General features: G+C 36.6%; 1 protein-coding gene across 2 annotated transcripts in view; it reads left to right on the forward strand.

Moving 5' to 3' along the window:
* CCNT1 (cyclin T1) overlaps positions 1 to 15,518 on the forward strand; it is a 28,812-nt gene that overhangs the window by 8,924 nt on the left and 4,370 nt on the right. The window contains exons 3-8 of one of the 2 annotated variants that reach the window (XM_065887142.1): positions 1,341 to 1,469; positions 3,586 to 3,646; positions 5,257 to 5,319; positions 7,103 to 7,148; positions 8,299 to 8,462; positions 8,627 to 8,697. In XM_065887142.1, coding sequence (XP_065743214.1) covers positions 1,341 to 1,469; positions 3,586 to 3,646; positions 5,257 to 5,319; positions 7,103 to 7,148; positions 8,299 to 8,462; positions 8,627 to 8,697 — 534 coding nt within the window. The remainder of the gene's footprint in view (positions 1 to 1,340; positions 1,470 to 3,585; positions 3,647 to 5,256; positions 5,320 to 7,102; positions 7,149 to 8,298; positions 8,463 to 8,626; positions 8,698 to 15,518) is intronic. The other variant, XM_065887143.1, reaches the window with a different exon arrangement.

The raw sequence follows: 15,518 nt of genomic DNA on the forward strand, positions 1-15,518 counted from the left end.
AATGTCACTCTCTTCTTAAAAATCTTTTGTGTCCCACATCACTTTATTTATATCTTTTAACTAAACTACTCAGTTTAGTGTTCAAAATGTGCTTTATGCCCCGATTTCTCACACATTTGTTCGTGCCCATTTTCCTCTGGTTTTTCTTTCTTTATCCTAAGGTCTAGTAGAATATATGTAGCAAGCTCCATATATAACTGCAACAAATATGAAGGAAGAGAATTGTTATTCTGAATTGAATTTGTGGAGAAAAATCTATTCTAGCAAAGTATAACAGATAACTGCAGGGATACAAATAAGTGTTAGAATGCATGTCAGTTCTACTCAGTAAATAGATATTTCACTTTTATAAAATTATTTATTGCTTTCTTTAACTCCTGGTGAATTGTAGTTCATGCCATTGCCATCTTTGATTCATTGAAATATTCTTAAGGTTCTAGAGACGTTGTGCTTCCTGAGGTTTCCCAGATCACCAGGCTATGTTTATGTCCTATTGCTCTGATTTCTTGTTTAGTGTCTGAGTTTTCTGTCTGCTTGTGGATTGGCTTGACTTTTTTATTTTGGCTGTGCTTCGAGGCTTACAGTATCTTAGTTCCCCAACCAGGGATGGAACCCTGGTCCTGGCAGTGAGAGTGCCAAGTCCTAACCACTGGACTGCCAGGGAATTCCCTGGCTTGACTTTTTTTTTCCCCTCTAAGTACCTTCTACTTATAAGCCGTTGAATATAATACTATACTTTGAATTCTTTTTTAAAGATTTGTGCTCCTCTCCATATGTAAGTATAATTGAGGTAATTCGCATACAATAAATTTCCTCTTTTGGGTGTACAATTCACTGGTTCTTAGTATATTCAGAGTTGGGCAACCATCACCATGATCTAATTTCAGAGCATTTACATTACCCCAGAAAGAAACCCCTCATGCTTTAGCAGTCACTCCCATTCCTCTCTTCTCCCAGCCCCCAGCAACCACTAATCTACTTCTGTCTCCATGGATTTGCTGATTCTGGACATTTCAGTTTACTCTTTAAAAAAAGTATATAGAGTGCTTTGATAAAACTTAATAATCTCATTTTAAATAGAAAGCTGTCTATTTACATCTAGTGGTTTCTTGAATAGGTAGCTTTTAATGAGAGTTTGTTGAAGGATTGGTTTTCAGAAGTGGACGTGGTTAATGGATAGGAGAGGAGAAGATATTTAAGTAGAGGAGGAGAAAGCATAAGCAAGAGGTGACGAAGTTGAGGTAAGCAAAGAAGTTGGTTTAAGACTTAGTTCTTTTTTAGATCTACCTTACTCTAGAAATAAACAAATAATAAATGTGATTTATTTTCTCTTCATCCAGTCTGTGGCTCCAGCAGCCTTATTTTTAGCAGCCAAAGTAGAGGAGCAGCCCAAAAAATTGGAACACGTCATCAAGGTAGCACATGCTTGTCTCCATCCACAGGAATCACTTCCTGATACTAGGAGTGAGGTAGGGGATTAATTACACACATCTGTCTTTCTTAATTTATTTTGATCATAACTTAGTTTTTTAACTTTGATTTACTGAAGTCTGAATTGGGGCTGTTAAAGGAACTTTTAGTGTTTGTTTTTTCCTTAACAAAAACATCCCAGAAATTTATGGCAAAAGTTAATTGATTTCATTCTGGTAAAATTGGAAGATGCAGAAAAAGAAGAAAATATATTACCTAGATGTAATTTGTACCACAGATATATAAATGAACCAGTATTTCCAGCTTCTTTTCTATGAGTAGCTACACATGTATATATTTTATACCTGCTTTTTTCACTTACTGTATGACAAATATTTTCCCATCAATTCTCTGCTTCCTTTAAATATTGATATCGTATTTTGTCATAAACATACATATATTTTAACCATTTTCTCTTAAGATAATTTCCAGCTTTTAACCACTATAATATCACTATGAAGAAAATTCTTTTAGATTTTTTGTTAATGAATTTTTTTTAAGTGAATCTTGTCACTGGTGCATGTGTGCTTAACTTTTTAAGAAATTACAAGTATGCTCATTATAAAAGAACCCAAACACTAAAGGATCATTTAAAGTCAAAGGTAAAGCTCATCTCCCCTCCTTCTCCTAGGAGGATACTGCCGATTCCAGTTCAGATATATATTCTTCCACACCTTTATCCTATGTGTATACATATAGCTTTTTTTCCCTTTCCATCCTTCCTTGACCTTCTAAAGAAGGGAAACTCTCCCGGCTTTAGAAATCAGTGATTGGGGAATGATGAGTTTGGAGAAAAATTATGGATTTCTGTTACTAGATTATTTGTCTGTTACAGTGGGTGCATGAGTCATCCATTATCAGATTAAGTGGAATTGTGTGTTCTTCTGATCATATTGGGCAAAGTGGCTGTGGGGACGGTTTGTTTTGATAATAGCCCCTTATTATGTAAATTAAGTGTTTGGCATAGTAGTGTCTTGACTTACTTTGTTTTCTCTTTGGGCTGCACCAGTAGTTTTGTTGAATAGCTGTTGGTCTGGACTTTTATTTACGTTAGAGACTACTAACTGCCACTGGTCTATAGAATTGACCAAATAAAACTTTATTTTAACAAAATAAAACAAAAAATAAAATCCCTACTTTATTTTTTTTTCTTTCAAGTATATTTACATGACTTCTCACCTGAGCCTCTCTTATCAGGTGACTAGGAGAATATACTTTCTTCACTATATGGAAAGGGGAACTAGCATAGTTTAAGTCCTTACTGGACTTATTCAAGATCATAAGGTTCAGAGGAAAGTTAGCAGCAACATAAGTCTCTTAACTCCTAGCTCAAATCTCATTCTCCTAGAGTTCTAGACCAGTGCTGTCCAATAGAAATATAGGGGAAGTCACATACGTAATTAAATATTTTAAACTTTTCATTAAGCTTTATATAAAAATCTTTACTTAAAAAAATTAAGATTAATTTTAATATGTTATATTTTATATATTATTTTCTTTAACCCCAAAATATAGTCATTTCAGCATATAATCAATTTTAAAACATTATTAATGAAGTGGTTTACATTATTATTTCTTAACTAAGTCTTCACAATTCAGTGTGTATTCTACACTCACTCATAACACATTTCAAGTGCTCGATAGCCATGTGTGGATAGTGGCTACAGTAATGGCCAGTACAAATCTGAAAGAATTTTTTGTTTGTTCCCTTTTCCTTTGAACCCATTTATGAATTTTAAAAACCTAGCATTACTCCAAAAGGAAGGTTTAACAGGAGTCAAATGTTTGAGATTGCCTATTGCCTGTAGGATTCTGTGTACATCATATGAACTTTAGAACCTAAAATGTCAGTCTGAAAATGAACTAGATCTCTGGTGCTTTTTCTGTAGCCATTTGTAAATAAAGTGACATCTCTCACTATACCACTTTTTTTTTTTTTTTTTTTTAAGGAGAATCTGTTAGGAATAAGGGTTAATTTCAGTTCCTACTCTCCCTCATAACCCCACCCTTGCCTTTTGAGGCTTTGATTCCCCTTGGAGGTTGTTAGAATTTGCCTACACTTTATATATTATATATTGTATCTTTTGGGGGAGTAATTTGACTTCTCACCTGCAGGCTTACCTGCAACAAGTTCAAGATCTGGTGATATTAGAAAGCATAATTCTGCAGACTTTAGGTAAGTTTATTTTCCTTTAAAACATTAAAGAAATATGTACATAATGTAATGATTTTAAAATTTGCAATATAGGAAATAGGAAGAGAATTTCTTGGGAAGGTTTTTGCACATTTTAGAGGTCATTTAACCCTGGCCTATACCAGAGAGAATGCAGGCACGGCTGACCTTTGAAATAGCGGTTAGCAGGGGTTTTTTGTTTGTTTGTTTTATATTCTAGGATTCATGATTTGCTTGTTAAGATTTGGCAGTTTTTTAACTTTCTGATAAATAATGACAGAAACTATCTAAACAACTTTTTTTCCTTCCATGGATTTTTATAGTCTGCTTGTCATTATATTTAGATAACAGCATTTGTTTTTAAAATTGATAGTCAGTGTTCAGAACAGTGGAGTGGAGGTGGAGGAATTCAAGCTATAGCAGTTGATGGGCTAAAGAACTGATGATGTTCTGCTATTATCTATTATTATTTTCATCAAAGAGACTGCCTTTAAAAGCTTAGCAAATATGGAAAATAAAGATTTTCTAGTTCTTTTGGGCTATCATTTTTCTCTTTAGGTAGGGGAGTATTTCATGAGTTATGTTGGAAAGTTACTGGTAGGGCTGTATTTTTGCATGTACAAACATACAGTGAATTCTTCAAAGTTTGTCTCTGAAGTTAGTGTCTGTGAATTTTTACTTTAAATTAGTTTTCTTCAAGGTAGCCATATTTTAGGAGACAATGATATTTTTCTGGTGGAGTAAATTTTTATTAATATTTTAATGTGGAAAGCAGTAAGATCTAATTAGCAAGAATCAATTATACTTTTAGAATAATTTGCATCAAGTAAATTTCTCAATAGACTTTTTTTTTCTTTTAATCAGTTTGTCTCAGACTTTATTTTTATTTTAAAAATTTTTTGGCTGCGGCACGCAACTTGTGGGATTTTAGTTCCCCGACCAGGGATTGAACCCAGGCCCTCTGTAGTGAAAGTGCCAAGTCCTAACCACCGGACCGCCAGGGAATTCCCTAGAATTTCCTTACTTGTACTGGAAAATTTTATTTGCATACTCAAAAAGAGAAATTTCATTGAAAATTTTAATTTATATACTCAAAAAGAGAAACTCCATTGAAAATTTTTGTAGACATACCGATCTTCCTTAAGTAATTTTGGTAAAGATCATTTAGAGTTAGATAAAATGATCGGTACTTACAGTAATTGAGATGATGAAAAGGGACAAAACTGAGGTAAGAGAGGAATAGGGTTCAAAATGTTTTCTCAAGGTTAAGCTTTCGAAGATAATTATTACATGAGTAATTGCTTCTTCCAACCATGTATTATATTCTATTGTCCCTAAGAAAATGTTTTGTGTTTAGAAGTTTTTGGTAGCTCAGGGATCTTGAGACTGCATTAGCTTTATTATCTGAGTGGTGCCTTCTAGCTCAAAACATAAGCACCTTTGAAGATAATCTTAAAGAAGAGTGTGCTCCATACTTTGACTCTCTTAGCCTCTAAACAGGCAGGTTTGGGACCAGAAAATGAGGGAGGCCTTCAATGATGACTCAGATAAAAGAAATATAAAATATTTTGAGTATCTTTAGCTTTTTAACCAGTTACCTTTTTTGTTTTTAGGCTTTGAACTAACAATTGATCACCCACATACACATGTGGTAAAGTGCACTCAACTTGTTCGAGGTAAGGAATCCCAACTTGAGATGCTGTCTTAAATTGTTTTACCATTTAGAGGCTAAGATTTGCTCTGGACAAATACAGAACACAGCTGCTTTGGCCAAAATTTAAATTAAAAAACCTACCTGGCTTAAATCAAAATGAGTGGTTGGAGTTTTTCTGTTGGGTTCTTATAATGTTTTTCGGTGATCTCCAGATAAAGAGAGTTAGTTTCTTATGGATGTTTGTCAAAGCTGGGGGCAGATTTTGAAAAGTCACCAAATCATAAGTATCTAACAGCAATTTTAAGGATGTCTTGGGGGTTAATTTGATTCTAGGGTTGATTGTCCTAGGCACTCTTAAGGCCACCCAGAGGATCATCTAGAATTTATTTGAACTTATTTTCATCTTTGTTAATTCCCTGGCAGGACTTGTTTTTTTTTGTTTGTTTGTTTGTTTTGTGGTACGTGGGCCTCTCACTATTGTGGCCTCTCCCGTTGTGGAGCACAGGCTCCGGACGCGCAGGCTCAGCGGCCATGGCTCACAGGCCCAGCCGGTCCGCGGCATGTGGGATCTTCCCGGACCGGGGCACGAACCCGTGTCCCCTGCATCGGCAGGCGGACTCTCAACCACTGCGCCACCAGGGAAGCCCAGGACTTGGTTTTTATTCCGATTTAACTTTAGTAGCTGTAATTGCACAAAACCTAGTTCTTATTTATTTAAATAGTAGTATCAAGGCTATCTAGACACCACTGTGCGTTTAAATGCCATTTTTCATTTTGTAGAGTTAACTGATTGACAATTGGCCTTATTTGTGTGTTTCATCTGAAAACTCAGTTTTCCCTGAGTTCTTATATTTTGAAAGCATTAAAAGGTTTACACTAACAGAGATGGATAAATGCTAATATTTAATCTAAGGAAGGTTAAAATTTGCTTTGTTACCCAGAGCATTTTTTTTTTTGAAGGAGGAATTTTTATATTTGTTTATTTATTTTATTTTTTTGGCTGCATTGGGTCTTTGTTGCTGTGTGCGGGCTTTCTCTAGTTGCGGTGAGCGAGGGCTACTCTTCGTTGCGGTGTGTGGGCTTCTCATTGTGGTAGCTTCTCTTGTTGCAGAGCACGGGCTCTAGGTGGCCGGGCTTCAGGAATTGTGGCTCGCGGGCTCTGGACCGCAGGCTCAGTAGCTGTGGCGCGTGGGCTTAGTTGCTCCGCGGCATGTGGGAACTTCCCAGACCAGGGCTCGAATCCGTGTCCCCTGCATCGGCAGGCGATTCTTAACCACTGCGCCACCAGGGAAGCCTGAAGGAGGAATTTTAAAAATTGTAATATATATGAATAATTTGTGTTATTTGCTAATTTTTTCCAGATATAGCAAGGTCTTCTGGATTCTGATCTTGCCTCCAAATTAGTTCATCCCCTAGCTTAGAATTTCTCAGTGAACCCTTGTATCAGGATCTCTGAGTTACTAACAAGTAAAAATGTTTGTTACATTCTTCTCCAAATGTGTTGAGTCAAACTCTAGGGAGGATGCCCAGGAATTGCATTTTAAACATGTACCCCTTATACCTGATGTGCAGAATAAAGCTTAGGTCTCTAAGTTGGGAAGCAGCATAATTATTAATATTATAATTAAAAATCACTCAAACTGTTTTCTTTGACAGTAGAATGTAAACATCAGGTGGTCAGGGACCATGCCTGCCTCATTTACCACTATATTCTCTGCCTTGCAAATATTACATGCTTACTAAATAATTGTTTAGAATGAATGGAACTAATAACCTTCTCCTCCTCCCCCCTTTCTTTTTTTTAGCAAGCAAGGACTTAGCACAGACTTCTTACTTCATGGCAACCAACAGGTTTATATTTTAATATTTTTCTCTTCTGTTTTTGGGATAGTACTTTACTTGCATTAGAATTGTCACTTTTTGATGGGTATATGGAAAGATGACAGGTCTTGCACTTAGTAAACTAGAAGCCAAAGACCTAGGCAAGGATCTCTGATTCAATGTGTTATAGACAATTCTATGGTAAAGGTTGATTTTTCTGCAGTTTTCATGTGTACCTTAAAATTTCCATGCTGCTCTTTTAATTTGTTAAAGTGATATATTTATTTATTGCTGATCGTTTGATAGCCTACTTAATTCTGCATTTGTTACTTTGCTTTAACATATCCAAGAGCATAATTCTGAAAGTTTGTTTAAACTTGGGGTTCATTGACAGTGACTAAAATCTAATTTGGAGGATTCTGCTGTTACTATATTTTAAGACTCTTTTTTTCTTCACCCACGCCCAGATAAATGGGCATGTATATGTGCAAAGAGTTGTGATACTTCCTTTTTTAAAGAAAAAAATTAATACATAACTTGTATTACCAAATGACTTGCTTATTCTCATCTCCAGTCTACTGGTTGTTCATGGAAACCAAAGATACTCCTAATGACTGTCAGGGCTAAGAAGTTCATTTTGATAGCCTGGTGGGAGAAATTTTAAAAGTAAACTGTCAAGAATATTGACACTTGAGAGAATGGTTGTCTATTCATTATTTTAAAGAGACCAGACCTATGATTGGCATGAGACAAGATAATTTTTAGAATATTTCCTTAGGTATTTGATTTAGGGATTATACATATCAAAAATCTTATAATTTTCCTTAAGTTCTGAGCTTATTCTCAGGATAATTAATCCTTATTTTAAAAAACTGAATGCTCAGTCTTTTATTTTTGTTTTTATTTTTTCCAGTCCTTCATTAGTGTGTGGATTAAATGATATGTAGTCAGAAAAATTAGAAAAGTTGTTACCTGAGCCGGTGGGTTAATGGAAAAAAATCATGTTGGGTGCTGGGTCAGAGCACTGGATATTTCTTGCCCTTCTTGCTCTCCAGTGGGTTTCTTATTTTTTTAACTCTTTTTTTTTTTAACTTTTTTTTTAAAGTAATGGAGAGTTTTAACTTTGGGTTCAGAATTGAGAGCTCATGACACTCTCTTGTTTCCTTCCCTCTGATGTCAGCCTGCATTTGACCACATTTAGCCTGCAGTACACACCTCCTGTGGTGGCCTGTGTCTGCATTCATCTGGCTTGCAAGTGGTCCAACTGGGAGATCCCAGTCTCAACTGATGGGAAGCACTGGTGGGAGTATGTTGACGCCACTGTGACCTTGGAACTTTTAGATGGTAAGTTTTAGAGTAAGGGACCTTGAATAGCACTAGCTCTTGATCTGTCACATATCTGGCCAAAGGTGACTTGATTTCAGATGAATATAGTTAGTTGAGGTTATTCTTATTTCTTTACTTCTGCCTCTCTGAGTTTTTCTTAAATGTTCTAATTTCATTTGTAGAACTGACACATGAATTTCTACAGATTCTGGAGAAAACCCCCAACAGGCTCAAACGAATTCGGAATTGGAGGGTAAGAATTATTGCTGTCAGTTTGTGGAACAAACCATTTTCTTCCTTTGACCACACCAGTGAAAATACCAGATATGGATATGTACCCTCGGTCTGGAATTTCCCTTTTTGTAGTTATGCAATAGTCATAATTTCAACTTCATAGCTTGGCTTCTGGCCCAGAAATCCATTGCTGTAGGCGATGGTGAGATTTTTTTTGGTGTTTTGCAACTCTTGTGATTTAGTCATTTGGTCAGCAACATTGGTTATTTTTTTGTGTGGAGAGTGTTAAGGGGAAAAATTTGGCTTTTCTGAGTCACAGAATGTTGGCTTCTGGTATAGGAAAGATTCAGAGTTAGGAGATTAGAACTGGTATTATAATTTTGTCTTTGACATTACCTGCTTTTAAATGGATTTTAGAATTTTGTTTTTATATAGATTGCAGTCTAAAGTTGTATTTCAGATATTTTTCAAAGTCTTATTTATGTATAGTGGAATTAGCACCATTTGTTGAGAAGACTGTCCTTTCCCCATTGAATGGTCTTGGCACCCTTGTCAAAAATCATTTGGCCATGTATGTGAAGGTTTATTTCTGGGCTTTCTATTCTGTTCCATTCATCTATATGTCTGTATGTCAGTACCCCACTGTTTTGATTACTGTGGCTTTGTAGTAAGTTTTGGAATCAGGAGGTGTGAGTCTTTCTGTTTTGTTCTTCATTTTCAAGATTGTTTTGACTATTCAGGGTCCTTTGAGATTCCATATGAATTCTAGGATTTTTTCTTTTTTTTAATTTATTTTGGCTGTGCAGGGTCTTAGTTGCAGCACACGGGATCTTTGTTGCGGCATGTAGGCTTCTTAGTTGCAGCATGTGGACTCTTAGTTGCAGCATGCAGACTCTTAGTTGTGGCATGTATGCGGGATCTAGTTCCCTGACCAGGGATCAAACCCGGGCCCCCTGCATTGGGAGTGCAGAGTCTTAACCACTGGACCACCAGGGAAGTCCCCCCACATTTTAACAGTATTAATGTTTGAATTAATCTTTGGATCCAGAACATAGGTGAGTTTCCAGTTATGTTTTATTTAATTTATTTCAGCAGTGTTTTGCAGTTTTCATTGTACAAGTTTTTTACTTCCTTGGTTAATTCCCAAGTAGTTTATTCTTTTTGGTGCTGTTGTAAATGGAATTGTTTTCATAATTTCCTTTTTTTTTTTTTAAAAAAAAATTTATTTATTTATTTTTGGCTGTGTTGGGTCTTCGTTTCTGTGAGAGGGCTTTCTCTAGTTGTGGCAAGCAGGGGCCACTCTTCATCGCAGTGCGGGGGCCTCTCACTGTTGTGGCCTCTCGTTGCAGAGCACAGGCTCCAGACGCACAGGCTCAGTGGTTGTGGCTCACGGGCCCAGCCGCTCCGCGGCATGTGGGATCTTCCCAGACCAGGGCTTGAACCCGTGTCCCCTGCATTGGCAGGCAGATTCTCAACCACTGCGCCACCAGGGAAGCCCCATAATTTCCTTTTTAGATTGTTTATTCATGTAGAGAAATGTAACTGAATTTTATTTGTTGACTTTGTATCCTGTTACTTTGCCCAATTCATTTATTAATTCTAATAAAATCAGAAAGAATAAATTCTTTTTGGTTGAGTCTTTAGAGTTTTCTACATATAAGTTCATGTCATCTGCAAACAGAGATAATTTTACTTCTTCTTTTCCAATTTGATGCTGTTTCTTTTTCTTGCCTGATTGCTGTGGCTAGAACTTCCAGTACAGTGTTGAATGGAAGTGGTGAAAGTGAACATCTTTTCCTTATTCCTGATCTTAAAGAAAACTTTCAGTCTTTCACCATTGAATATGATGTTCACTGTGGGTTTTTTATATGTGACTTTTATTATGTTGAGGTAGTTTCCTCTTTATGTTCCTAGTTTGTTGAGTGTTTTTATCATGAAAGTGTGTTGAATTTTGTCAAACGCTTTCTCTGCACAAATTGAGATGATCATGTGATTTGTTTCCTTCATTCTGTTTGTGTGACATATTACATCAGTTGATTTCCATATGTTGAACCCTCCTTATATTCCAGGAATAAATTCCACTTGGTCATGCATGATATGTAATTTTTTTTAAATGCCACCAAATTCATCTTGCTAGTATTTTGTTGATGATTTTTGCATCCGTGGTTATAAGGGATATTGGCCTGTAGTTTTCCTTTCTTGTAGTGTTTTCTTCTAGCTTTGGTATCAGAGTAATGCTTGCCTCATAGAATGAGTTGAGAAGTGTTCCCTCCTCTTCAAATTTTTGGAAAGTTTGAAAAGGAGTGGCATTACTTCGTTAAATGATTGATAGGATTAACCAGTAAGTCTTTTTTTCCTTTGGAGATTTTTGATTACTGATTTAATTTTATTTATTTATTTTTAAAAATTTATTTATTTATTTTGGGCTGTGTTGGGTCTTCATTGCTGCACACAGGCTTTCTCTAGTTGCGGGGAGCGGGGGCTACTCTTTGTTGCAGTGGGCAGGCTTCTCATTGCAGTGGCTTCTCTTGTTGTGGAGCATGGGCTCTAGGCGCGTGTGGGCTCAGTAGTTGTGGCTCGCGGGTTCTAGAGTGCAGGCTCAGTAGTTGTGGCACATGGGCTTAGTTGCTCGGCAGCATGTGGGATCTTCCCGGACCAGGGCTCGAACCTGTGTCCCCTGCATTGGCAGGCGGATTCTTAACCACTGGGCCACCAGGGAAGTCCTGATTCAATTTTATTACTAGCTGTAAGTCTATTCAGATTTTCTGTTTCTTCATGATTTAGTCTTGATAGGTTTTGTGTTTCTAGGAATTTGTCCCTTTTGTCTGGGTTATTCAATTTGTTGATATACAGTTTGTTCTGTTAGAATGGTAGCAATGTCTCCACTTTTATTTCTGATTTTAGTAGTTTGAGTCTTCCCTCTTTTTTTCTTAGTCTGTCTAGCTAAAGATTTGTCAGTTTTGTTGATGTTCTCAAGGAACCAATTTTTGTTTTGGTTTTTCTCTATTTTATCTCTGCTCTAATCTTTATTGTATCTTTCCTTCTGCTAGCTAGCTTTGTGTTCAGTTCTTTTTCTAGTTCCTTAAGTTATAAAGTTAGTTTGTTATTTTGAGATGTTTCTTGGTTGTTTTTTTTTTTGGCCACATTGCACAGCTTGTGGGATTTTTAGTTCCCCGACCAGGGATTGAACCCAGGCCCCCCAGGCAGTGAGCTCACGGAGTCCTAACCACTGGGCTGCTAGGGAATTCCCAGTTTCTTGTTTTTTTATTAAGTATGTTTTACTTTTTAAATTTTTATTTTTTTGGCTACTCTGTGTGGCATACTGGATCTTAGTTCCTCAACCAGGGACTGAACTCATAGCTCCTGCATTGGGAGTGCAGAGTCTTAACCATTGGACCGCCAGGGAAGTCCCTGGTTTTTTTAATGTAGTGTTTATAGCTATAAATTTCTCCCTTAGCACCACTTTTGCTGCATACCTTACGTTTGATATGTTGTGTTTTGTTTTTCTTGGTCTCTAAGTATTTTCTAATTTCCCTTTTGATTTCTTTGATCCATTGGTTTAATTTCTACAATTTTGTGATTTTTTTTTTCCCCGATTTTCTTTCTGATACTGATTTCTAACTTTATCTTGTTGTGGTCAGAAAAAATACATGATGTGATATGTATCTTTTAAAATCTATTGACTAAGTTTGCAGCCTAACATATGGTCTGTTCTGGATAATGTCCCATATGCACTTGAAGAATGTATGTGCTGCTGTTTTTGGGGAGAGTGTTATGTGTATGTCTGTAGATCTAGTTAGTTTATTAAGTCCTACTTCCTTATCTTCTGCTTGATCTATTATTGTGAGTGGGGTATTGAAGTCTCCAACTATTACTGTAAAGCTGTCTATTTCTCTTTAATTCTGTTAGGTTTTGGCCTCATATTTTGATGGCCTGTCATTAGGTGTGTAAATGTTTATAATTGCTGTGTCTAATTTCTGTAGCTAGCCTTTTAAAATATATAATGCTCTTTTTTGTCTCTTGAAATCTTTTTTTATTTCAAGTCTATTTTGTCTGCTATTAGTATAGCCATGCATGCTCTCTTTTGGTTACTGTTTGCATTGTATACCTTTTTCCATCCTTTCACTTTCAGCCCGTTTGGGTCTTTGGATCTCAGCCTCTTGTAGATAGCATATAGTTGGATCATATGTTTTTATCCATTCTACAAATCTCTGTCTTTTCCTTAAGAGTTTAATCCATTTACACTTAAAGTAATTACATATAAGGAGAGATTTACTTCTGTCACTTAATGCTATTTGATTTTTAGACAGGCATACCTTGTTTTATTGAACTTTGCAGATATTGCATTTTTTATATTGAAGGTTTGCGGCAGCCCTGCGTCAAGCAAGTCTGTTGACGCCATTTTCCCAACAGTATTTGCTTACTTCGTGTCTCTGTTACACATTGGTAATTATGGCAGTATGCTGAACTTTTTCATTATCATTGTATCTGTTATGGTGATATGTGATCAGTAATCTTTAGTATTACTACTACAGCTCACTGAAGGCTCAAATGATGGTTAGCATTTTTTAGCAATAAGGTATTTTAAATTAAGGTATGTCCATTTTTTTTTAGACATAATGCTATTGCACATTTAATAGACTGTAGTGTAAACACAATTTTTTTTTTTTTTTTTTTTTTTTTTGCGGTACGTGGGCCTCTCACTGCTGTGGCCTCTCCCGTTGCGGAGCACAGGCTCCGGACGCGCAGGCTTAGCGGCCGTGGCTCATGGGCCCAGCCGCTCTGAGGCATGTGGGATCTTCCCGGACCGGGTCACAAACCCGCATCCCCTGCATCGGCAGGCAGACTCTCAACCACTGCATCACCAGGGAAGCCCTAAACACAATTTTTATATGCACTGGGAAACCAAAACATTTGTGTGGCTCACTTTATTGTGATATTTGCTTTATTGAGATGGTCTGGAACGGAACCCACAGTATCTCCAAGGTATGCCTACTGTATGCCTTACGGCTTTTTTGTCCCTCATTTCCTGCATTATACTGTCTTTTGTGCTTAGTTGATTTTTCATAGTGAAAAATTTTAGATTCCTTTTTCATTCATTTTTTGTATTAACATACAAAATTTGTCTCCTTTACAGCTGCATCCTCATCCCTTTTGGTTGTTGATGTTACAAAATTAAATAATTGTGTGCCCCCCGAAAACTAATAATTCTTTTAGATGCATTAGGCTCTTATACTATATAAAAAATAAGATTTGGAATTATAAGACAAAGTTATAGTAATACTAGGTTTTACACTAATTTTTTTTTTCCCTGAGAATGTGTTAGTCTCCTAAATCATGTAGAAAGCAAAATGTGCAATTACACACCATTGTTACAATACCAGCTTTTATAATTGCCCATGTATTTACTTTTATTGAGGTCTTTATTTCTCCATATGGCTTGAAGTTACTGTCTTGGAGGACTCCCTTGAGCCTTTCTTGTATAGCTGGTCTAGCGGTCACAAATCCCCTCAGCTTTTTTTTTTTTTTTTTTTTGGCGGTACACAGGCCTTTCACTGTTGTGGCCTCTCCCGTTGCAGAGCACAGGCTCCAGACGCGCAGGCTCAGCGGCCATGGCTCACGGGCCCAACTGCTCTGTGGCATGTGGGATCCTCCCGGACCGGGGCACGAACCCGTGTCCCCTGCATCGGCAGGCGACTCTCAACCACTGCGCCACCAGGGAAGCCCCCCTCAGCTATTGTTTACCTGGAGATAATTAATTTCTCCTTCACTTTTTTGAAGGACATTCTTACTAGATACAGGATGCTTGGCCGACAGTTTTTTTCTTTTAGTACTTGGGATGTATCAGCTCACTATCTTGTGGCCTCCGAAGTTTCTGTTGAGAAATCTCATGATCTTATTGAGGATCCCTTATATGTGACAGTTTGCTACTTGCTGCTTTCAAAATTCTGTCTTTGGCTTTTGAAAGTTTGAGTATGATATGTCTTTTTTTTTTTTAATACCATGATTTTAAGAATTGAGGTGTAGTGGATGTACAATATTATATCAATTTCAGATGTATAACAAAATGATTCACAGTTTTTAAAGGTTATATTCCATTTATACTTATTATAAAATATTGGCTATATTCCCTGTGTTGTACTATATATCCTCGTAGCTTATTTATTTTATACATAGTAGTTTGTACCTCTTAATCCCCTACCCTTATCTTGCCCCTTCCCCCTTCCCTCTCCCCGCTGGTAACCACTGGTTTGTTGCCTATATCTGTGAGTCTGTATCTGTTTTGTTATATTCATTAATTTTATTTTTTAAATTCCACATATAAGTGGTAACATACAGTATTTTAGCCTAATACCCTCCAAGTTCATCTATGTTGTTGCAAATGTCCTTCCTTTCTATGACTGAGTTGTATTCCATCATATATATACCACATCTTCTTTACCCATTCATCTGTTTTTTTTTTTTTTTTTTAATTGAAGTATAGTTGGGGAGTTAGCTGGTGGTCTAGTGGTTAGGATTTGGCGCTTTCACTGCCACGGCTTGGGTTCAATCCCTGGTCGGGGAACAGATCCTGCAAGCTGTGTGGTGTGGCAAAAAAAGAAAAAAAAAATAGAAGTGTAGTTGATTTACAATGTTGTGTTAATTTCTGCTGTACATCAAAGTGGTTCATTTATACATATATATACATTCTTTTTCATATTCTTTTACATTATAGTTTATCAGAGGATATTGAATATAGTTCCTTGTGCTGTATAGTAGGACCTTGTTGTTTATCAATTCTATATATAATAGTTTGCATCTGCTAACCCCAAACTCCCACTCCATCCCTCCCTCATCCCC

The sequence above is a fragment of the Phocoena phocoena genome, chromosome 11, assembly GCF_963924675.1.
Source record: "Phocoena phocoena chromosome 11, mPhoPho1.1, whole genome shotgun sequence".
NCBI classification, from domain to species: Eukaryota; Metazoa; Chordata; class Mammalia; order Artiodactyla; family Phocoenidae; genus Phocoena; species Phocoena phocoena.